Source organism: Macaca nemestrina, chromosome 7, assembly GCF_043159975.1.
Source record: "Macaca nemestrina isolate mMacNem1 chromosome 7, mMacNem.hap1, whole genome shotgun sequence".
NCBI lineage: Eukaryota > Metazoa > Chordata > Mammalia > Primates > Cercopithecidae > Macaca > Macaca nemestrina.
This window is the reverse complement of record NC_092131.1, coordinates 133202675-133227348: the sequence shown is the minus strand read 5'-3', so window position 1 is coordinate 133227348 and position 24674 is coordinate 133202675. Positions and strand designations below refer to the sequence as shown.

Sequence of the window (24674 nt, the reverse complement as noted above, 5' to 3'; positions counted from 1 at the left end):
TGCAGGCTGGAAGTGGGGCCCAGGAGCCTGCATTTCCACAAACACTTCAGGTGATTCTGAGGCAGATGATCTGGGGCTCACACTCCAAGGACCTGTTCCCTGGAGCTCGAGCTTGCAGACCATCCACGCTGGCCTCATTTTCAAAGGTTTTCCACCTTCACTCCTCTCCCCACTGGACTTGAACCACCCATTTGATCTCCTGCCAGACTTTGGGCTGAGGGGGTGCAAGTTGGAGGCCATCTCTGAGCCAGCAGGGCCCTCAGTTCCTCAAAATAGGTCAGGAGTCTGGCACAGACCAGCCTCAGTGGCTGCAAATAGAAACCATCTGTTGGGCCTGTGTTTTGAGCTCCACCGCCCCTCTCCGCCTGGTCAGAGAAACACAGAACTCAGAACCCCAGCGTAGCGTGGATCCTTCCCAGCAGGCCTGGGTTCTGCTCTGCCACTGCCTGCCCGGATAGACTCCCATGGGATCTGCCTGCAGGGAAGAGGTGGCGGCACCAGATTCTACCACCCCAGGGCAGGAAGCTTGCAGTGTGGACCGGCCATCCAGAGACAATACTGTGTGACCTTGGACGAGTCGCTCCTCCTCTCTGGGTCTCTGAAATGAGAGGCTGGATTTAGGGGACCTGTGAGTCCTCTTCTGCTCTGACAGGATACAGTTCCTTCAAAGCCTTTTTGTGTCAGGACCACATGGAGGAAAAGTTAGGCCCAGAGGAGGCAGACATTTCCTTTTCCTGGCTCTCTGTGCAGAGTGAATATTGTGGGATCTGGTCCTGTGAACATGGGGATGGACGAGGTTCGCGATCTGGAGCTCCAAGGGGACTTTTGTAGGCCCTGAGGCAAAGACTTGGGTTGCTCTTCCTTGTCCCTGCCCTCCGATTCCTTCCCTCACTCGTATATTTCGTAACCATTTATCAAGATGATGTTAGGCCCAATGGGAAGCCCGGAAAAATGGGAGGAATGAGGTGCAGTCCCCGCCCGCAACAACAGCCAGGATAGTTGGGGAGCAGACAAGTAAAGGAGAGACCTCGGTGACAGGTCTGAATCAGATCCCAGCTCCTCCACTTCAGTGACCTGGACAAACCCAGTCACGTCTGGAAATGGGGATAATAATTGTACCTGTTTCTCAGGGTTATTTTAAGGATTGTAGGATATAATGAAGGTAAAATGCTCAGCTCATCGTGAGCACTAAACACACATTGGCTGTTGTCAGTGTGGTGAACCAGGAGCAAGGGGAGCACAGCATGAAATCTGGGGGCCTCGGGAAGGACTTCCCAGTGCCCGTCTTGGGGGAGGTGGGAAGCTGTCTTGAAGAGACTGAGGCAGAGGAGGCTACAGCCTTCTCCTTACATGTCCGGCTTGTTCACCGGAGCAGGAAAGGCTGCCGGGATTTGGGGCAGAGGCCTGGTACAGAATAGACCGTGTCTCTAGCTGGGCTTGCACTGGGTGGTGGATGCATGCTGCATATCCTCCCCTCTAGAGACTGTGGAGAAGGCGCCGTCCCAGCCCTGCCTGTTCCCACTTGGCTTTGATCCGCTCCCTGATAGCATGAGGGAGGCAGGACAGAGCTGGGTGGCGAGGAGGCATTCCCATTTCCTGGGTGAGAAGAATGAGGGGCTTGCCCGAGAGGCCCTGTGAGTTGGTGGGAGAACTGGTCTGGAACCCAAGAATTCCATGTTTGCCAGAGATGCAGAGAAAGACGGTGGAGTGACTCCAAATTGTAGCCTTCCTAAGTCCCTGTACACCCCACCCAGGAACTTCCAGGAGTGGCGGTTTGGATTGATTCTTGTCTTCTAGGATTTAGGACTTTTAGTAGCTAACTGATGACTTTTAGGAGCTAATTGATGTCTTTTCTCCCAGTGCTGTCCAATGGAACACACTGCAGTGATGGAAATGCTCTGTAATCTCTGCTGTCCCATATGGTAGCCACTAGCCACATGTGCCTATTGAGCTCTTGATATGTGGTTAGTCTGAGGAAGAATTTTCCATTTAATTTTAATTCATCTGAATTTCAACAGCTGCATGTGGCTGGTAGCTACCATATAGGACAGTGCAGTTTCAGCCTACTCTAAGGTACACAGGCAAGAGGAGATACTCCCAAATATTGGTTCCACAGATCCATGCCTTCAAAACACATTTCCCAGACGATTCTGATGCATAACCGAGTTTGGAAATGGTCAGGGCAGGGGTCTGAGAGATGCTATGCTGAGGGAAATGGCACAGTTCATGCATCTCCCATTGTCTGTTTGGCTTTCTCATTTTACAGAGGAGGACACTGAAGCTTGAAGTCCACTGGGAATTACTGCCCAGGCTGGCGAGCCCCTCGGGACTGTGGGCTGGTTCCCTCTGCTCCCTCCAGTTTGGAAATATTCACTGTGTTCCTCCTGTGTGTCCAGCCTTCCTGGGTGGAGGAGGAACAGATGATCAGCTCTCCCTCACGACCCAGAATGCTGTGGATGAGATGGAGCTGTTGATAACCGTGTCTTTCCTTCATGACAGTGCCACATGATTTTCTCTTGTGTTCTCATGTTCCATCCTCATACAGATTCCAGGACCCAGGTCAGTTGATACCCACATATCACAGAAGAGGACACTGAGCCCGGAGAAGGAAGGTGGCTTGTCCCAGGTCACACAGCTAGTGACCAAACAAGATGGAAAGTGCCAGTCTTTCTCTGACAGCCCATGACCCGGGAGTGGCTCTGTCATATATTGTGATGGGCTGCCCCATGGGAGCTACCAGGGCAGATCTGAGAGGTCTCCTGGGCTCCCCACATTACACAGCTCTTTCCCAGAGGGCTTACTCCCAGCCCTTTGATGTGAATGTAGCCACATTGCCCCTTCACCTGAGTCAGAAACTTAAAAAAAAGTGCTCTCTTACATGTTTGTGTTCCAGTTAAAAACTAAATTTTGCTCATGTCATCATCTAGAAAATGCACCCGCTGTCCACAATAAATCATTTTTGAGATCCGAGGACAGGATACAATTTGCTTCCCTGTGGAGTATACATAGTGATTATCTCAGAAGAGGAAAAAATGCTATCCTACATTTCTTGAGAGGCTATAAGGGCCATTTAGCGCAAAATGAATACTTCTTCCTTCCGGGCCCTCCCCATCTGGGAGGGAGACCAGGATGGCCCTGGGCCCAGGGAGAGGCTGCCAGGGAGCAGGCCCAGCAGCTGTGCACATCTGGAATCCAGAACCTCTCCCTCCCTCTCCTGACCCTCAGACCAGCCCAGCCCAGCCCTGTCCTCCTCCTCCTGGCAAAGCCTGACCTCCCCAAGTAAACATTTGATTATTTGAAGTCAGAGACTCTCCCTCACAGGAGAAGGAGAGAGGGTAGAGCTAGTGTGTAGCAAGCACCCGTCCTGGGCCAGACACTTTGCCAAGGAATTTGTATTTGGTCACTTCATTGTATCCAGTGAGCTGGATGACATTATTCTCATTTTACAGTTAAGAAAACTGATATTCAGACAGGTTGAGTAGGTAGTCCAAAGTCGCACAACTAACAAGTAGCAGAGCCAAGATAGAAACCACAGGATTCTTTCTGACTCCTAAAACCCTTCCTGCTATACAGTTTCTTTACACTTTTGTGTAGGGCCGTGGATTTATGGAGCTATTGGGGAGGGGTAAGAGTTGAGGTGGAGAGGCTGAAGGAGGAGAAGATGCGTGTTGTATTGGAAAGAGAAGTAGACTAAGAGTCAGAAGTTCTTGGCTGAAGTCTTGGCTACACCATTTTGATAGCTTGTGACTTTGGACAAGTCTCTTAACTCCTCCATTAGCCACACAGACACTCTATGTTGTAAATGGGATTGTAGCACCTGCCTAGCTCTGCCTGCTGGACAGCAGCGGGGCTGACTGAGGCGGTGTCTGGAGAGGATCATGACTGCGGGTGGGCTTTTCAGGGTGGTTCTACGGGCACTGGCCCCTTGCTGATTCTGTGCTGTCAACAGCAAGGGACTCGCTAGGCCTCAGCCTGACAGCAGTACTGGGTTCCGAGGCGTCGATATTCTGGTGACAGGGAGCCTATTGGAGACAGGGCTGCATGACCAGAAGGAAGAACGTGGTAGAGGGAGGGCTCTTGAGGGAGGGTAAGGACCAGCCCCTCATCCTGTGGGCAAGGGCAGCACATCAGCCTGAAAATAAAATGCAAAACCTCAGCAGGCTGAAGTCACAGCCCTAGGGTGAGTTCCCTGAAGGAGGCACCTCCTTGGGCCTGACCTTGGCTCTTGCCCCCCTACGGTACTGAGAGATGATTCAGCCAGAGTCACTATGAGGCTCAGCTATAAGGGAACCCTGAACTAGGCATGGAGTGGGGTGGGGCTGTGCAGGGGCCAGAAGGAGCTGGATGATCTGGCAACTTCCAATCCAGTAACTGGAGACAGAAAACATGCATATCTAAAGCTTGAAATAAGTGCCAAGCATTAATCAGCTCTGTGGGACGCCCTAAGAGGAGGTGGCTATTGCCATGTAAGAGCTGTTGTCATTCAGGGTCACAGCAACCCAACTGGGGTAGGGAAATGTAGAGGAGGAAGACCCCCAGCCAGGGAGGGTGGTAGAACCAGGATGGTAGACCTCAAAGCTCCTCTCTGTTCCAACATCATGTGTTTAATAAAGTACAGGAACTCTATTATCTCAGGGCTGGAAGGCGATCTAGTTCCACTCATTAATCCACATCGTCCTTGGTCGGAGGTCATCCACCTCAATCTTGAAACCCCTCCTCCCCCCAGGGATAGGAAGCTCATTACCTATCAGGGTAGCTTCTTTTTCCAAGTTAGGCAGCTCTAACCATTAAGAACGTCCTTTCTTTTACGGAGTTCAAAACCCATCTTGAAAACCAGTCTCAAAACCAATATGTCCCAATCTTGTGTCTTGTGCTCATTTGTCCTAAAAGATTCAGAGACAGTGTGTTCTGCTCTCACTAGAACCAGTCGGGGGGAATCTACTAGTATCTGGGCAGGGCTTCAGGGGTAAAGGCAAAGGGTCAGATTTTCAGGTCACCTCTTGGCCGCCCCCACTGATTTCCCTTTGAGGTCTCGGCAGGGATGAGGTCAGCCCCTTAGTAATGCAGATCCTTCTGCAGACACCCAGCTTTGGCCCACAGTGTGTACTGGTGCCTGGCCTGGCCTTCCAACCTCTGTCCATCACCTTCCAGAACAAACCTTTGGCACTGGCCAGGTGGCCGCCTCACTGCCACCAGCCAGACCAAGTGTGTGCTTACACATTCCCTCTGCCCTCTCCTCTCCTTTCTCATGCTTTACCAAAGCCAAGTAACTAATAATGGAGACATTGTAACCTGAATCAAATCAAGGCCTTAGACCTAACTCTTAAAGTTTACAAGGGATACAGGAACAACTTTAGCCATGCCCTGAAGCATCATGAGACAAATCTTTGGAACGTTTTATAAGACGACTGACCTGATATCTTTCAAAAGGCAATGCCATAAAAAAAAAAAAAAAAATAGGGCTAGGAGTATTTTAGGTTAAAGAAGGCAAAAGAGAGTTCACAACCAAATGCAATACGGGAACCTAGGATTCACTGAATCTTAGTTCAGAAACTAAAATAGCTGTAGAAGGTATTTGGGGGAAATGTAAACACGGACTGGGCATTACATGGTATTGAGGAATGGTCAGTTTTCTTGGATGCGATGATGGTGATGTGCTAAGGAAATTGCCCTCCTTTGTAGGAAATGCTTAAGGAAGTAAAAAGGAGGCAGGAGTCATGATTTTTGCAAGTTCTTTTCCCATAATTCCACAGAAGTAGAAAGAAAGAGAAGGGCTGAGGTAGAGGGGGAGGAGCAGCTGGTGCTTGGAGCAGCAAAATGTCTTTCCCAAGGTCAGTAGGAGTCTGAATGGGGCGCGGAGCCAGGACTGCAGACTCCCAGCTCAGGGTCCTGTGTGAACACCTGTGCATAGGTTCACGTGGCATGGAGCTCCAGGCCCAGGGATATAGAGCCATTGATCAACAGCAGCCCCTGACCTCCCTTCCCCTGGCCCTTCCAAAGGCCCAGCAGAGAGAATCTCCATGGAGATCCAGCCCCAGCCTACCCGCCACGGTGGAGAGGCCAGCCCAGGCTTGCTGAGAGACAGACACTCTCCATTCTTCCCAGGAAGCAGGCCTGCCTCATTCTAGGGCCTGCCCAGGCCCATCCCCGGGGAACATGCTCAGTGGGAGAACATGCCTGCTCACCCCGAGCCTGAGCGCTGTGGTCCCCTGGGATGCAGCATCCAGTTCAGAAGTGCTAGCTGGGCTGTGGGGGCAACAGGAGATGGATAAGGAGTCATTCAAGAAGACCACAAGTGTGCACACCAGAGCCTTCACCACAGATGCTTCCTTCCTGTGTCCACACCCTGAGGACTGGGGAGATGGGGAGATGGGAGAGAGAGGAAACAAGGGCAGAGAGTGGGAGGAAGCAGAAGGAGCAGGGAAAAGGAGAAGGGGGAGGGTGGACGAGGAAGAGGTGAAGTCAGATGGGAAAACAGGCACAGAAACTGCGGGCCGCTGAGCACTCCACCTGGGGAACCTGGGGTACGTGTGGACTTTGCCAGGTGGGCTCAGGAGAGCCTATCAGGTCAGCATGTCCTGTGCTGGGCACATGGCAAGCAGCTTGGCATTGGCTCCTCCCAAGCCCTTGGAGGTGATGGGGATGATTAGCCACCTTTATTTTTTTTATTTATTTTTTTTGAGACAGGGTTCAGCACTGTCGCCCAGGCGGGTAGTGCAGTGGTGCAACTCAGCTCACTGCAACCTCCACCTCCCAGGCTCAAGCCATCCTCCCACCTCAGCCTCCCAAGTAGCTGAGACTATAGGCGCATACTACTATGCCTGACTAACTTTGTATGTTTTTGGTAGAGACAGGGTTTAGCCATGTTGCTCAGGTTAGTGTCTCTAACTCCTGGGTTCAAGCGATCTGTCCTCCTCAGCCCCCCAAGGTGCTGGGATTACAGGAGTGACTCACCTCACCCGGCCTAGCCTCTCTTTTTTTGAGACGGAGTCTCATTCTGTTGTCCAGGCTGGAGTGCAGTGGTGCAATCTAGGCTCACTGCAACCTCTGCCACCTGGGTTCAAGCAGTTCTCCTGCCTCAGCCTCCCAAGTAGCTGGGATTACAGGTGCCTACCACCATGCCTGCTAGCCTCTTTAATATGGGAGTAGATGGAGGGGCATAGAGAAGTTAAGTGACTTGCCCAAGTCACACAGCAGGGTTGGGATTTGAATCTAGGTCTGCGTGGCTTTCAGTCCAGTTCTTGTGACCCTTCCCCTTGTTGTCCCCCAGGGAGAGCCTGCGGTGAAGTCTGCACTGGGAAGAGCACAGAACTGGGCACTCAGTCTAGAAACAGGCCTTGTGCAGACCATCCCCGGTGCCCAGCCACAGGCTGTGCTGGGGTTGGAGACAGAACTTGCCATCCCGGTGGCTCCCTGAGCCTTGGGTTCTGGTGGATGCTGAACTGTGTCATCTGTCTCCCCACTAAGCTGGACTCCCTTCATGGATGGGCTGGGCCTGCCACCAGGTCAGTTGCCCAGCAGGTCTCCCCATGGCCTCCAAGACTCACCTAGGCTGCCTGGGAAAAGTGCACAGTAGTCTTCAGTCCCTTTCAGAAGACCCTGGTATCCACCTCCTGCCATCACAGAGCAGCGACACACCCCCAGGATGGGAGAGGCTAGGACAAGCTCTAGACTAGGAGCCCGCCCGGGGAGAGGTGCCGGCTGTCTGCGGATTCTGAGGAGGTCACTGTGGGCTATGCAGATCAGAGTGAGTCCGGCCTTAAAGGCTGAGAGTTGGCTGCACAGAGAAGACATTCCAAGCTAGAACTGCACTAGCAAGGAAGAGGAGGTTGGAGTGAGCAAGCTCAACACCTCCTTTCTCTTGTGTGGAAACTGTGGCATCAAGAATGTTCCGCGTGGAAAAGGCAGAGCAATACCTAGTGTCCTCACTTCAGATTAAACTTTTGCCAGGTCCACCAACCACCCATACTATATTTTTCATACTGTATTTTTCTTTGAATTGATTCACTTTTTGAAACTTAGCCTCATTAGCAGTAGTATCTGTGAAACCATGGATTTGACACGCAAGTTATATTTTTTCTAAAGCAATTTAAAATAAACGCATGACTGGCTAAAATTAACTTCATCTCTGTAAACATATAAAGGACCACCTGGGACCTCACTTTGGGAATAGTTGGTGTCCTGATGAGGAGCCAGTGCTTGGGGAAGGGAGAGCCTTGCCTGCTCTCCCTTCAGCTTGGGGAGGGAGGGGAGAGGCTTGCCTGAGGTCACACAGCCTGGAGAGGAGAGGGGAAGGCCTTGCCTGAGGGCACACAGTCAGCCTGGGGACGGGAGGGGCTTGCCTGAGGTCACACAGTCAGCCTGGGGAGGGGAAAGGGCAGTGACCCACCAGCCTCCCAGCCAATGCTCTTGCCTCTCCAGCATGACTTTATCCAGACAGTCTGGGGGAGAACAGAGAGTCAGCAGAGAGAGAAGGCAGGAGGGACAGGGACACAGCGTGGGCAAAGACAGGGAAGTAGGGAGGAGTAGAGAGCAGGGAGACTGGCCCAGTGGGATGGAGGGCAACCTTGGGAAGTGGAGAAGAGGCAGTGGAGAGGCAGGGGTTGGGGCCCAGAGAACTGGTGGAAGAGGATTTGCCTGAAGGTGAGGAGTGACTTCCCTGGGATTCTCCTTCTGGATTCTGAACTTCCTCCTTCAATAAAGAGGCCTTTGTGACTTAGCTCTTGGCTTGATTTAAATCAGATGTAGGCTGGGCGGCACCATGGCTCACGCCTGTAATCCCAGCACTTTGGGAGGCCGGGTCAGATGGATCAGCTGAGGTCAGGAGTTCAAGACCAGCCTGACCAACATGGTGAAATCTGTCTCTACTACAAATGCAAAAATTAGCCGGGCGTGGTGGTGGGTCTCTGTAATCCCAGCTACTCAGGAGGCTGAGGTGGGAGAATCACTTGAACCTGGGAGACAGAGGTTGCAGTGAGCCGAGATCACGCCATTGCACTCCAGCCTGGGTGACAGAGGGAGACCCCGTCTCAAAAACAAACAAACAAAAAGAAACAAACAAACAAACAAAAAACTGTACAAAGTATATCAGTTAGAACAGGCTAGGATATGCTGTAACAACAAATTAACTCCAAAATCATAGCAGCTTATATAACAAAAGTTTGTCACTCATGCAAAGTCTGCTATGGATTCTGTAAGTGCTCCAAGACAGCAGTGCCTCATGTAGTGACTCAGCAATCCAGATCGCTTTAATCGTGTGCTTTGTCATCACATGAGACTCTCTAGCTGTGATGGAAAAGTACTGATTCCTGGGCTGCATCCTCAAAATATTGGATTCAGTAGGTCTAGATTGGGACCCAGGAATCAGCATTTCTTACGAATGACATAGGAAGCCCAGCGACCTCCCCCACCCCAGATGACTTTGATACAGGTGATCTGTGGGCCACATGCTGAGAAACCTTGCTTCAATGGGTAATCTGGCATAGGAGGAGTCTCAGATTTCCAGTCAGGAGACCTATGTTCATGGCCCTACTTAGCTGTGTAGCCTTGGACAAGTCACTTAACCTCTCTGTGCCTGATGATGTGATGATAACATCCAGGACTCAGAGATTTCTGAGGGTGTACCTGTGGATTAGAAATGCTAGATAATCCGAGGGGATGACAGTGGGTGGGGGGTTGCCTTCTTGCACACGGAGAGACATCTCCCCACCCCACTCCTGCTGTGGGCCTTGTCCTCAATCTTGGTGAACACTGGCCTCTGCTGTCCGCACCTCCCATACTGAACCGAGCACAGTTCCGGATACTCAGGAGGGAGTCTGTCTGTGTTCTTGCTTTGCTCTATCACATGATAGGTTCCTGGGTAGTAAAAGGACCCTACAGCCTTTCTAGAAAGTGGGGTGGGCCTGTGTACCAAAAGCCCCTATGCCAATCTTTGTTCTTGTAAGACTTTATTCAAAGATTAAACCCACTAGAACGGGCTGGGCCTGTGAGTGTGCCCAAATTCTTGGATGCTTCTTCCTTTCCACCTCTTCCTGACGGGGGACCCAGGACCTGCTCACCTGCTGCACGTCTGAGCCGCAGCTTCCCTCCCCCCAGAGCCCAGCCCAGGCCCTTCATGGCACAGGGCCCATCCTGACCCTTGTCTCTCCTGACCACTTACAGATGTCCTGGCGTCCGCAATACCGTAGCTCCAAGTTCCGGAATGTCTACGGGAAGGTGGCCAACCGGGAGCACTGCTTCGATGGGATCCCCATCACAAAGAATGTGCATGACAACCACTTCTGTGCCGTCAACGCCCGCTTCCTGGCCATCGTCACTGAGAGCGCAGGGGGCGGCTCCTTCCTCGTCATCCCCCTGGAGCAGGTAGGTGGCCCCTACCTTCACTCCACGGGAAGCTCCAGGGCAGAGGAGCCCTCCTTGGTCTCTCTTAGGCCTGTTGACCCTACTTCTCTCTGAGTTCCTACCTTTTACTTCCTCATCAAGCATCTAGTGGCTATGCCTTCTCCAGGATTTTCCTGAGATTCAACAGAACAAGTACAGGCCCTGGATCTGGGAGACCTGAGATCTCTTTCCAGAGCTTGCCTAAAGGTGTGCACTTGGACAAGCCACTCCCTTGGTGTATACAAGGTTTCATTCCCTGAAGGAGTGGGACACTCTGATGTCCAAGACCAGGTCTAGCTCTATCACTCTGTGTCCTGAGTGTCCTCTTGGTTTGGAGCCAGAAGGGATGGAGACCCAGCCATAAGTATTATACACTGAGCAACTGCAAAAATTATACACTTTTTTTTTTTTTTTGAAATGGAGTCTTGCTCTGTCATCCAGGCTGGAGTGCAATGGTGCGATCTCGGCTCATGCAACCTCTGCCTCCCAGGTTCAAGCAGTTCTCCTGCTTCAGCCTCCCAAGTAGCTGGGATTGCAGGCGTGTGCCACTGTACCCGGCTAATTTTTGTATTTTTAGTAGAGATGGGGTTTCACCATGTTGGTCAGGCTGGTCTCGAACTCCTGACCTCAGGTGATTGCCCACCTCGGCTCCCAAAGTGCTGGGATTACAGGCATGAGCCACTGCGCCCGGCCCACTCATTTTTTTTTAAATTGCTCTCCACTGAGAGACTGGAAATAATTTACCTTCTTCCCATCCTCCACCTCCTAGCTAAAGATTTTCCCTTTCTGCAGCTGCTTACGTGAATATAACAGATTAAATCTGCAAAGCCTAGATCATGAAATTTTTAAGCCAAAGCCATTCAGGCGGAGTCCCCGGAGGCCTGTGGGAGGTCACGCGCTTCAGGGAAAGTGCTCGCTGTCAGTCCCACTTGCTTATGGCTGAGTTCCCCCTTCCCAGCTTGACTCATCCCCACTCCCACCCTCCGCCAAATCGCTCAGGGGGAGGAAGAGGTGCATGTGGAAGGAAGCCTTGGTTCTCAAAATTCACTGTCAGCTGGTGGTGGAGGATGGATTTTTCCAGTCTCTCCTACCCACAGTGGGGGAGCACAGATTTGGAAAAGGCTTAGACCAGATCTTCCTTTCCACCAAAGGGGCAGCTGCAGGGACACTGAGGACAGAACCTGATGCACAGAGAGGTCCGAGGAGCGTGCACTTGGTGGTGGGAGGTCTGGGTTCTGCACTTGCCAGATTTGGGACCGTGCGCATGTCACTTCACTTCTCTGACCTTTATTTTCCTGTAATGGTAAAAGCAGGATCAGAAATCCTCCTCTGTCTACATCTGCCATGTTGGCCTTAAGTGAGATAATAGATGTGAAGCTTCTAGTGAACCACACGACATGTTAAGGATGTTTGGTTACTTTTTTGGGAAAGTTATCCACTCTGCTGGTCAACCTCGCAAAGGCTCACAGCTGCTCTAACACAGTCGGAAGGATCCTCAAGTGCAGCTTCCCTTCCCTCCTGAATCAGATGGCCTCAGGTCACTGTTGCCTCAGGCGCACACTCAGCTCCATCCACTCAGGCCTGCAGGTCCCCAGGAACATGTGGGCTGGTTCTTACTGAGGCTTAAACCTATTGCCGGCACCCTGCCATACTCCACATTAGGCTCACAAGGGTCAACAGTCAATACCTCACACCATAACAAAAATTAATTCCAGATGCATTAAAGATCTAAACATTTAAAATAAGAAAAGCTACAAGTGTTTTAGAGGAAAATGGAGTGCATGTTTAAAATCATGCAATGAAGAAAGACTTGCTAAGAAAGACAGGAATCCCCAAAATCATAAACGAAATGAATAGATTAGAATAAATTTTTAAAAGATAGTTTCTGTACTACAATGAGACACCTAAACAAAATGAAAACTCGAGCCACATACTTGACTACAGTATTTGCAATATAGAATAGACAAAGTATTCCTGTGAAGAGTATATAAAGAGTTCCAGAAAAATCAACAAGAAAAAGAACGTGGCCAGGCACGGTGGCTCATGCCTGTAATCCCAGCACTTTGGGAGGCCAAGGCGGGTGGATCACCTGAGGTCGGGAGTTTGAGGCCAGCCTGACCAACATGGAGAAACCCCGTCTCTACTAAAAATACAAAATTAGCCAGGCGTGGTGGTGCATGCCTGTAATCCCAGCTACCTGGAAGGCTGAGGCAGGAGAATCACTTGAACCCAGGAGGCAGAGGTTGTGAACTGAGATTGTGTCATTGCACTCCAGCCTGGGCAACAAGATTGAAACTTTGTCTCAAAAAAAAAAAAAAAAGAAAAGAAAAGAAAAGAAAAAGAAAAATGGGACTAGGGCCGGGTGCCGTGGCTCACGCCTGTAATCCCAACACTTTGGGAGGCTAAGGCAGGAGGATCGCTTAAGCCCAGGCTTAATCTGGGCAACCTAGTGAGACCCTGAGACCCTGTTTCTACAAATTGAAAAAAGAAAAAAGAAAAAACAAGAAAAATTAACCGGGCATGGAGGCTTGCCCTGAAGTCCCAGCTACTTGGGAGGCTGAGGTGGGAGCATTGCTTGAGCCCAAGAACTGGAGGCTGTAGTGAGCTATGATCACTCCACTGCACTCCAACCTGGGCAATGGAGAAAAATCCTGTCTCTTAAAAAGACAGACAGGAAGAGGCTGGGCGTGGTGGCTCATGCCTGTAATCCCAGCACTTTGGGAGGCCGAGGTGGGTGGATCTCCTGAGGTCAGGAGTTCGAGACCAGCCTGACCAATATGGTAAAACCCCGCCTCTACTAAAAATACAAAAATTAGCTGGGCATGATGACATGCGCCTGTAGTCCCAGCTACTTGGGAGGCTGAGACAGGAGAATTGCTTGAACCCGGGAGGCGAAGGCTGCAGTGGGCGAGATCGCACTACTGCTCTCCAGCCTGGGCGACAGAACAAGATTCCAGCTCAAAAAAAAAGAAAGAAAGAAGGAAAGAGAGAGAGAGAGAGAGAAAGAAAAAGAAAAGAAAAGAGAAGAAAAGAGAGAAAAGGTCGGGCGTGGTGGCTTACATCTGTAATCCTAGCACTTTGGGAGGCGGAGGCGAGCAGATCACGAGGTCAGGAGATCAAGACCATCCTGGCTAACACAGTGAAACCCCGTCTCTACTAAAAATACAAAAAGAAAATTAGGCAGGTGTGGTGGCAGGTGTCTGTAGTCCCAGCTACTCAGGAGGCTGAGGCTGGTGAATGGTGTGAACCCAGGAGGCAGAGCTTGCGTGAGCCGAGATCGCCCACTGCACTCCAGCCTGGGCAGCAGAGCGAGACTCTGTCAGAAAGAAAGAAAGAAAGAAAGAAAGAGAGAAAAAAAGAGAAAGAAAGAAGGGAGGGAGGGAGGGAGATATGAATAAGCAATTCATAGAAGGCAAAATATATATTTTAACCTACTAATTGGAAAGGATTTAAAAGAGTAATAATCATCAGTATTGCCAAAAGTGTGAGAGAGCAGCTGCTCAAATACACTCTTGGTAAGATGTAAACAAGGCAAGTTGGCAATTTCTATTAATATTTAAAGGTGCATGTCTACTGACCTAGCAATTCCACTTTAGGAATCCATCCTACAGAAATATTCCCAAGTGCATTTAAAAAATATGTGTGCAGCATTTTTTAGTACTCGATTATTTTTACAAGCCTCAATTTTTAAATTATATTCAATAAAAATAAAGTTTCTCTGTCAAATTGCTTAAACGTTTCTAAACGCTTCCTCTCAATTTCTGTAATGGTAACGAAATGTTTTACACTGTCAGTAGCACTGGTCTAGAATATGAACACATTTTGTCAACACTTCATGGACAGCAGAAAAGAATGCTCTTTACAGAGTTTGTCTCTCTATGTAGAAATATGCTCTCTATATACACATACAAGGTGTATTTGATATACATCTTTTTTTCAGCTTTATTTGTTCACATGCTGTAATACATTTGGTTTAACTTGATTAATCATGCACTCATTGTGACAACTCACACTACCAACTAATTTCTGTTGTTTTCTCTCATTTCAAGAAGTTTTCATTTTACATGAGTACTGAATGTGCAGCATTTTTATGATAGTGAAAGGTTGGAAAGAACCTGCAGGTCCATCAATCAGGAAATGCGGTAAACAAATTAGGGAAGAGCCACACAAAGGGACACTATGCAGTCATTAAAATGATGCCGTAGAGCAGTCCCGTTCTCCAGCGTTCAGTCTCAGGATCACTTTCCACTCTTAATGATTATGGAGGAGCCCAAAGAACTTTTGTTTATATGGGTTGTATCTATCAATATTTAGCATATTCAAAATAAAAATGAAGGAATTTAAAAATATGTATTTATTAACTTACATAATTATAAGTCTATTTCATGTTCTCCTGAAAAACATTTTTATTAAAAATAACTTTTTTTAAGACAGAAAAGTTAATGAGAAGAATGGTATCATTTTACACTTTTGCAAATCTCTTTAATATTAGTCTGGCTTATTAGAAGACAGCTGGCTGGCTTTGCATAGCACACATTATGCAGCCTTTGGAAAACCCCACTGTACACTCCAGAGAGAGAAAGAGAGTGAAATGGCAGAGAATGTCCTATTATTAGGAAAATACTTTTGACCCAGTGGACTGCATAAAATGGTCTCGGGGATCTCCAGAGGTCCCCAGACCATACACTGAGGACCAGAGATGCAGAGTAATATTTAACAAGAGAAAACTGTTTATATGATACACTGTTACGTGAAGAAATGCAATATATGATTAATGATTAATCACATTACAAATATTTATCCCCTGTAATCCCAGCACTTTGGGAGGCCGAGGCGGGCAGATCACCTGAGGTCAGGCATTCGAGACCAGCCTGACCAACATGGAGAAACTCCGTCTCTACTCAAAATACAAAATTAGCTGGGCATCGTGGTGGGCGCCTGTAGTCCCAGCTACTCCGGAGGCTGAGGCAGGAGAATGGCGTGAACCCGGGAGGCGGAGGTTGCAGTGAGCTGAGATCTGGCCACTGCATTCCAGCCTGGGCAACAAGAACGAAACTCCATATAAAAAAAAAGAGAGAGAGAAGGAGAAATTGAGACATTCCTGGCCAACATGGTGAAACCCCGTCTCTACTAAAAATACAAAAATTGGCTGGGCATGATGGCGCGTGCCTATAATCCCAGCTACTTGGGAGGCTGAGGCAGGAGAATCGCTTGAGGTTGTAGTGAGCCGAGATCGCGGAACTGCACTCCAGCCTGGCGACAGAACGAGATTCCGTCTCAAAAACAAAAACAAAAACAAAAATTTACCTATCTGGAAGCGACTGAAAAAAATATACATCAAATGTCAAAAGTTATGTTATCTCCCAAGTATTGGGAGCATGAGTGATCTGTAATTTTCTTTTCCCTTAGCTATATGATCTAAATTTCTTACGAGTACTTAACGTTTTGTACTTTGGAAAAAATAAAGGCAATTCGCTGATGTGAAGAGGGAGCCCCTGAAGTTTCAGAGGCCCTGCAGGCCGGAGAGGGGCTCAGTGTAGTGTGTGCACCGGTATGGACAAGAGGGGCCCCATCCGCTCGGTTTGCCTGCTGCCCTCCGGCCAGATGAAAGTCTTCATCTACCTTGAACATCAGCCCTCCCTAATGTATGTAGCAAATGTTTCCTCCCAGAGTAACACCTGAATCTGGGCTCGCTGCAGAAAGTTGAAACAGAACTGCGGGACCCATAATGAAGGCATGGCGAGGGGTGGGGTGGGTTCTTGACTCCGTGGGGGGGTAAGGCAGCTCCTTGATCTGCGAGGCTCAAGTAGTTTCAGGCAGGACCCTGAGTCTGGGGACTGTGGGACAAAGGGTCCCGCCTCCAAAGCGGAGTGGCTTAGGTATTGGAGCCAACACCGGCTTTCCCTGCCGCCCAGGCCACGGCCGTCCCTCTACCGCCCCCTGTGGCCAGGGCTGGGCCTGCAAGCATGGGACAGCCTCCCGGTTGGTGCAGGGGGTGCGGGGAGAGGGAGGCAGTCAGTCCCAATGCGGAACCCTTCCTTGATTTGGCAGCGGTGGAGATGTTGTTCCATGCTACCCGATTTTCTAGGAGGAAGAAGGGTCAGATTATTTTAGCTCCAGTTTTCACCCCCTCAGTTTGATAGAAATTTCCCTGAAAACAGTTTCCTGTATTCAATTCAAACACAGAAGAGATTTTGGCCATTTCTCGGTGACTGCAAATCATCACTTTGAGCGTTAGTTATGAGCTATTAACTGATGGTGGGGCAGTCTTGTCCCTACGCTGAATGGCTCCAGATTTTTGTCTTGAGCAAACAGCAGGCCGCAGAGAATTGTCTTAGTTCTTCTCTAAATTTTTTCCCTCTACTATCATCGAGTGTCTCCTCTCATTCCTTGCTTGCTTTTCTAAGAGATGTGGGCCAGAAGCGAATAGCACCTGCCCAGGATGCCCAAATCCCTGCCCCGAGGCCACACCTCCTGAGGGAGGCTCAGAACCTTCCACAGAGCTTTTCTCTCCTTGCTCCGTTTCCTTCAAAACCAGCTTGCTTGAGATTTCCATATTTATGATTAAAAATTCTTCTGCAGAGTAGGAAGCCATGTCCACAACAACTACAAACAACCACCGCGATGATGCTTTGCCTTTGTACTGCACTCTCGAGTTCCAGCAAACTCTGTGTTCATTGATCCTCTCAGCAGGTGGGTAGAGCCGGGCATACAGTGTGGACCCCAAACCAGCTCACTTATTTCTGAATCCACGATTCTTTCCGCCGCCCATGATGCTGGTAAACAGATAAGTTCTGGCTGGCAGATCTCGAAGGAGTGGCTCTGTCTTCCCCAGGTCTCTTATTCACGCTGCCGTTGTGAAGGCCAGTGCCTGCTTTTTCCCCTAGTTAACATTCAGCCGCCAGCTCTCTGGAGTGGAATGTTAAGCTGCAGATGGGGGAGCAATCAGCACCCTGATTGCCTGGCACAGCTGGAGGGGCCTTATGAGTATTCCAGAGAGCAGGCACTGTGCCCAGCAGCCTGATTAACCACCGGGGCCTCCCCAGGGGCGCCACCCCTTTCCGGCTGCACTTCACCAGGACTGCCTGCCACTTCCAGATCCAGGCCACAGGAAGACCAGGGCTAGAACCAGAGCTACCTGCTACCCCAACTGGCACCTGGCAGAAAGAGAAGAAACCTGGCCTAGATATCAAGAGTCTGGGTTCTCCCTATAACCCAGCCATTCTCAGTCCCAGCTGTACACCGGGTCTCTGGGGCTGGGGTGGTGCATTCTCCCTCCCCACCACAATAGTGTGGCCTGAGGAAATTTTGAGGATCTAACGTACCTGCTCTGTTTGAATCTCACCTCAAATTCTATGATGAAAGTATACTTATTCTCCCCGTTTTACAGATAAAGAAACAGAGGCTCAGAAAAGTCACAGCCCACAAGTAGCAGAGTCAGAATTTAGTCCAGGGCTCTCCCAGTCATGTGCCTGCCCACCTTACAGTGGATTAGAGGGGAGCATTTCTATAAATGTGCCTTGTATTATTATTACTGCCATTTGGATGTCTTAGAGGATTTCCTTGAACGTTGATTCAGCCAACACTTTAGTACACCTCTCTGATGAGCTGACACCCCATGTGTCCATCTCTTTTGGAAGCCAAGAGCATAGATGTTTCCAGACTCCATACAAGTGCAGCAGATCTTGGGGAAGCTTACTCTCTGAAGGAATGAAGCAACAATTCTAGTTGGCAAGGAGAAGCAGGGGTGGGGTCCTGGAGGAGAGGTCCAGACAAGATAGCATGACTCCAGAGGTCAGGAGGCAAAACTGGCCCACCGACCCGCCCATCCATCCAACAGATGGGTGTTGAATGCCTGCTAGGTTTCAGTCAGAGTTCCTCAACCGAAGAGGAAGCAGTGAACAACACCAAGTCTTGACCACCTGGAGTTAGCCCAGTTGGCTGCCTGTCTTGGACTGAGAGCCCCCAGGGGTGGGAAATGTATCTGGTTTGCACGGGGACTGGCTCACAGTAGATCCTCAGCCAAGGGGCCATTGGGCTGACCTATGGCCAAGTCACAGAGGCAGGTGCCCATCTACCCTGAGATGGGGTCTCTTCTTTGCTGATCCTGGCAGCTCATCCCCACCAGATCCTAGGGAGAATGCAGCACCCTACAGGGGCTGCCCGGACCGAAAGGGGCTGCAGCCTCCCCTGAAAGCCCTTAGAATGATATTGCATGGCCCAGCTGTTCTTAACTCTGGAGTTGAATCTAGAAGTTGGTGGATCAATTAGCTCCATAGCTCACAGCATGTCTTAGGCCTAATATGAAAAGAAGGATTGGGAGGAAAGGTGCCCAGCTCAGTGCTGAGGACTGTAATAAAATAATATTTTGTTTGCTCACCCAAAGCCTTCATTCCCATTCCAGATTTCTGTAACACCCCATCACTCCCCCACAATCAGCACTGAGCTCCTCAAGCCTTCTCTCCCTCAGAAAAACAAAAAACAAAAAAAAAGCCTGAATCTTCATCACTGCTCTGCAGTGAGGTCTCCGCCTCTCCAAGGGAATTCAGAGAGCCTTTTCCAAATCCATTTTTCAGATCTTTCCTCAATCGTTCTTTGTTCTTCAGGCTGCCTTCCGCTTGGTGCAATTTGCATCTCAAAGCCCGTGACAGCCTGAATGTACAGTAAGTGACTTTGGAAAAGGGAGGAGAATTGTGCTCTCAAAGAGAAAAGTCGCAACTTTATTTCATTTGTCTGAGGCCCAAGATTGACAGCCTTGCTTTGTGTTTTTCCTTTTTTGGAAGAATGGCTGCTGATTTTTGAGGAAAATGAAGGCAAGCCCTTCAGCAGAAATGGAAGTGTCGCTCTCTTATTTTATTACAAGGTTATGGGATGCGCATTCTCTGGATTTGGAGTCCAGGGGGCCAGAGATGCAGCCTGGCTGGTGGGCATCATGGTAGGTCAAAGAATCCATCCCTTTGCCTCGGGCCAGGGTCTACAGCTGAGCTGTCTTCCTGGCTCAATCCCTCTCATTCCTTGCAGAGCCAGGGAGGCTGGAAATTATAGTAAAATTATAGTAGCTGGTTCACTAGGACTCTGTGAAGTCAAGCCATGGGCCCTAACTCTGCCCAGAGGCACTGCCCTGACCTCTGAAGCATCGGCCAGTCTGCTTGATCTGCTACCCATTTTCCTTCTAGGGTCTGGAGCCTCCCATACCTTTGGAAGTTGTAGCTCCACCCCTCAGCTGTGAAACCCTAGGCCTCTAATGTCTGCTTCTCAGTTTCCCTGTTTGTGAAATAATAATAGTGCATGCTGCTCAGGGTGCTGCGATGATTAAATAAGGTGCTGTCAAAAGCGCTTAGCATGTAGCCTGGCCCATAGTACGTGCTAGTAAATGGGAGCCATGGTGATGCCAAGGACTGTTACCCATCTCCAGTCCTCCCCATCCTAGCAATAGCCTGTTAGCTTTGGTGAGCTTTGGAGCCCGTGGCCAGCAAGTGAGAGCCTTGTCTTTGGCCTTCCTGCTACTGTTGTCAGGCACAGTCCCTGAGTATTCCTAGCAGTGAGCTACATCGAGGGGAAGGCACCCATAGGCAAGTCATTTGTGCCTAAAAGGGTACAGGGATGGTGGTGCGGGGCCTCCAGGGAGGCATGACTGGGGTGGCCATGCCAGGCTGGGTGCCTGGAGGTGAGGGATTCTAGGGAGGGTCCAGGGCTGCCATGGAGCCTGGTGGTGCCCCTCTCAAGCCAGCCTGCCTGTTTATCTGGATTTGGACTGCCTGCCAGGGTTTAATGAGGGAAGGCATGTAAAGGTTTTACCCCAGTGCCTGGCATAGAGCAAGTGCTCAACAAATCTGAGCTATATTGCTTCTATTATTAAAAGACCCAGGCTGGTGGGAGAAAGCGGTGCTGGAATTGAGACGGGGGCTCTGTGGGGTCTAACTGCCTCAGACGGAAGCACAGCCCCATTGAATGAGCATGAGCTCTGTGCTCTGAGCCAGGCTGAAGCCACACAGTCCTCACAGTCCATGCCTCTCACCAGCCCACCTCCCCAGTGCCCCAATCCCAGTCTTCCATTAACACAATGCCAGAGTCAGAGGGGACCCCAGGGATCATATATTCCAACCACCTTGTTGTGCCCACGACAAGTCCTGATCCCAAAAAGGAGAAGTGTCTTATCCAAGGTTGCATGACATGCCTGGACACCCTCTGGCCCCCTTTCCCAGCATCCTTGCCCTCAGCCCCTTCTCAGAGTCCAAACTCACATCTACTAAGGTGTTGATGATAACAATGGCTTTCCTTTACTAAGGGAATTTGCATTTGATGGAGGTTAGGGTGAGATTTAAGGAGACCAAACTCTTGAGACCCGAAGGAATGTGTTGATAATAGTGGAATTTCAGTCTGCAGGAGATCTTTCCACAAAGGGCAGCCATCCCCAAGCCCCCCAACAGGAGGCCAGGCAGTGACTTACTGTTGTGTCTCGTCCGAGCCTGTAGCTTTGGAAGCACCCTCCTCATGTGTCAGTGACTCTCAGCACTTCAAGGGACAAAAATGATTTAGGGTGCAGGAGGGGTGTGGGGAGTGGAACTAAGGTTGCCTGGCTTGAAACAGAGCTTCGCCCTGGGGGCAGTTGGGGCCCAGAGGCCTTGGCCAAGGCTCCTACCACTGGCCTTTCTCCTGGCAGCTTCCAGAACAATGGCTGCCTGTTTGCCCTGCCTGAGAAACTTCAGGCCTGATTTAGTTCTTAGGGCAGTTTCCATTTCCAGATGGCCTTCCTCATGTCCCTGACCACCCCCACCACCACCCCACCCTCCCACCACCAGCTCCCATCCCAAGGCTCTTGACTTGATGGAGGGGTGTGGGAGGAAGAACGGTTGATCCCAGCATTCACAGCCTCACATGTCAAGAGACAGCTCTGTGACATCAGCATCACATAGCACTTCTTGTCTCCCCGCTTTCCATTCCACTCAGCCAAGACCTTGATTTCAGTTGCTAAGCAACCTGTGCCTGAGTTTCCAAGTGGGTCGTCAGGTGAGCATGAGAGGTGGAAGGTATGGAAGGGTAGTGCTTAAAACTGCAATTTATGGATGGAGACACAGAGGCCCAGAGAGGGCAAGACACTTGGTCAGGGTTGCACAGCTAGTTAGTGCCCCATGTGTCAGATGATTGATCCTGGCAGCCAATGCTTCAGAACCATCCCATTTCCCACTCCTCCTTCCCCCACCAAGAGAAGCACCCAGACAACAGCAACACCTTAGAGACTTCCCGTGAGAGGCTTCCATCTACCTGGACAGGGAGGCAGTGTGCTCAGAGGTTAGGTGTGCAGGGTCTGCATCAGCTGGCCTGGCTTTCAATCCTGATTCTACCATTTGCCAGCCATGTTCTTTGGGCAAGTTATGTAACTGATCTGTGCCTCGGTTTCCTTTGCTGCAGAATGAGAGCCATGCTAGTCCTAACCCCGAGGCTGTTCTGAGGATTCAGTGAGGTGTTATATAAAGCCTGGAAGGTGCCTGGCTCAGGGCAAACCTTTCAGTGCAAGTCTGCCTGTGTGATCCTGGCTTGCTGGCTCTGATGCACCCTCCCCACCTAGGGTCCAGTGCCCCTGCTCTCCAGTTTGCTCATTTATCTCGTGAGAATTCTGCCTTAATGTTATGAGGTCACAGACGGAGTACAAAAGTTCACAAACTTTAGTTTTTAACACTGAATCATTTTATTCAAATAAAACAGATTAACTTTTGGGGGAGTCAGGCATAGATCCTTTTGGCAGTCTAGAAAAACTCATAGACCCCTTCACAGAATAAAGTTTTTAAGTATACAAAATAGGATTACAAAAGAAGCCAATTATATGAAACACAGGCCAAGCACAGTGGCTCACACCTGTAATCCCAGCACTTTGGGAGGCCAAGGTGGAAGGATTGCTTGAGCCCAGGAGTTTGGGACCAGCCTGGGCAACATAGCAAGACACCATCTCTACGAAATACAAAAAAATGAGCCAGATGTGGTGGCATATGCTAATAGTCCCAGATACTTGGGAGGCTGAGGTGGGAGCATCACTCGAACCCGGGGAAGTCGAGGCTGCAGTGAGCCCTGCTCATGCCACTGCACTCTAGCCTGGGTGACAAAATGAGATCTTGTCTCAAAAAAAAAAAAAAAAAGGAAATACAGTTATCAAAATGTATACCAGAACTGTGCTGTAGTAGTGTAAGTGCTTTTCTATCAATGCATTACGCACCACGATTGAGTGCAGGACACAGTAACGACTCTAATTTCAAAGTCATGATGAGCATAAATATTTTGAGATAACAGTAGCAGAAGTGATCTGAAAATATCTGTGATATCTGTTGGTGAACACATTATAAGTTCAACCAATCCTGTTGGGTTTTGCTGCCTACATTTATACACAAAGGAAACGTGAGATTTCAGTTAGAGGCTAGTGAAAATATAGATGTAAGTTTTCTCCTACCCAAGCTCGCAAACCTCCTAACAGGGTCTGTGGCCCCATTCAGATTACAGACCTTAGAAATACAATCAGAGGGGAATATTACTGTATAAAATCAGGACAGGGAGAACTGTGTGGCTGAAAGTTGGTGGGGAGGGAGCAGTGCAATAGACCTGAGCACCCTTCATTCCTGTGGGGCTCCCCAAACTCCTAAGGCTTCACTGGCAGTTAGGAAACCTAGCTTCTCTGCCTGCTTCTTTGTAACCTTGGGTGAGTTCCTTTGCCTTTCTAGGCCTCAGTTTCCCCATCTGTAAAATGAGATTTTGGGCCCGTTGTCCTCTGAGGTCTTGCCAGCTCTGACATTCTGAAACTCTGTGCTTCTCCTCCCCTGGAGACAGAACCTCCTGAAGCTTGGGTCGGTAGGAGCCCTGGACCAGGGAGAGGGAACAGCTGGGGCCAGGCTGGCCAGCTCCCAATTGTTCAATGGAGGAGGAGGAGGAGGGCGAGATGCATGGTGCTCTCCAAAGCGACAGCTGGGTGAGCCTGGCTGGGGGCCTCGTCCCCGCCTGCCATCTGTGCCTCTTTCCTGCCTTCGGCCAGCGGGGGCCAGTGGGGGGTTGTGGATGGGGCCTAGTCCAGATAACAACCTGGGTAGAAGCAGGAGGGGCTGGCCAAGAAAATGCAGGGAAGAGTCTGGCTGCTCAGTCTTGGGTGCTTAACTCTTTCCACCCACTCCCCACCTTTTCCCACTCTGATCTAAGAATTCTGGAAAGGAAGTAATACACAGCCCTAGGTCCATCCAGGCTGCTTAATGGCTCTGTGACCTTGGGCAAGTTACTTAACCTCTCTGAGCTTCATTCTTCTCTGTCCAGTAGACATCATTCCTAAGACCTGCTCTTTGGGATTGGAACAAAGTGTAAATGAAACAGAGTAGATAAAGTACCCCAGCTCAGTGCTGACTCAGTGCCACAGGCCTGTCCAAACAGAGCTTGTACCTGGGACTGTGAAATGCTCCCGCGGATCGGAATGCAACATGGAGGCCTGATGAGCCCTGTGCAATGTTTGTGAAGTGCTGCCACTGTCCCCAGGCACAGGAGGCTTTGCAGCCAGCTTTCTCTCCTACACGCCTTTGCCCCGTCTGTTCCTTCCTCTGGATTGCCCTCGCCCGCCAATATCCACACGCATACAACTCTACCCACTTAGAATAACTTAGACCTATTTATAAATAAGTACTTATATTTAGGCAAAACCTTCATGCAGTTGGACAGCTTAAACTTCGGAAGCAAAGGACCTGCAGTGGACGGTCTGCCTGTCAATCGCAGCTTCCAGTCACTCAGTTCCTCCACTAGGAGGTAATTGCTGTTAGCAGTTGCTGGAGTGTCTTTCCCAAAATTATTTATATATACATACTTAAACCTGGAAGAGTGTGAGGGTTAGGGGCGCTGACCCCTGCACCGTTGAAAATCCACATATAACTTTCAACTCCCCCAGAACTTAACTCTGCTGACCAGAAGCCTTACCAATAACATAAACAGTCAATTAACAGGTATCTTACATGTGATATGTGTTGTATACTAAATTATCACAATAAAGTCAGCTAGGAAAATGTTATTAAGGAAACTGACTGGAGACAATGGCTCGTGCCGATAATCCCAGCACATTGGGAGGCCCAGGCAGGAAGATCACTTGAGGCCAAGAGTTCGAGACCAGCCCAGGCAACATAGTGAAAGCCCGTCTCCAAAAAAAATTTTTTTAATTAAATTTTTAAAAAGAAAATCATAAGGAAGAGAAAATATATTTACTATTCATTAAGTGGAAGTGAATCATTATAAAAGCCTATCCTCGGCCAGGCACGGTGGCTCATGCCTGTAATCCC

General features: G+C 49.7%; 1 protein-coding gene across 5 annotated transcripts in view; it reads left to right on the top strand.

The window, feature by feature from the left end:
- Positions 1–24674, top strand: part of LOC105487934 (coronin 2B) — a 151663-nt gene that overhangs the window by 58506 nt on the left and 68483 nt on the right. For 4 of the 5 annotated variants that reach the window (XM_011751603.3, XM_011751615.3, XM_011751611.2 and 1 more), the window contains exon 2: positions 10162–10362. In XM_011751603.3, coding sequence (XP_011749905.1) covers positions 10162–10362 — 201 coding nt within the window. Of the gene's footprint in view, positions 1–7486; positions 7506–10161; positions 10363–24674 lie in introns of those variants that run through there. The other variant, XM_011751602.3, reaches the window with a different exon arrangement.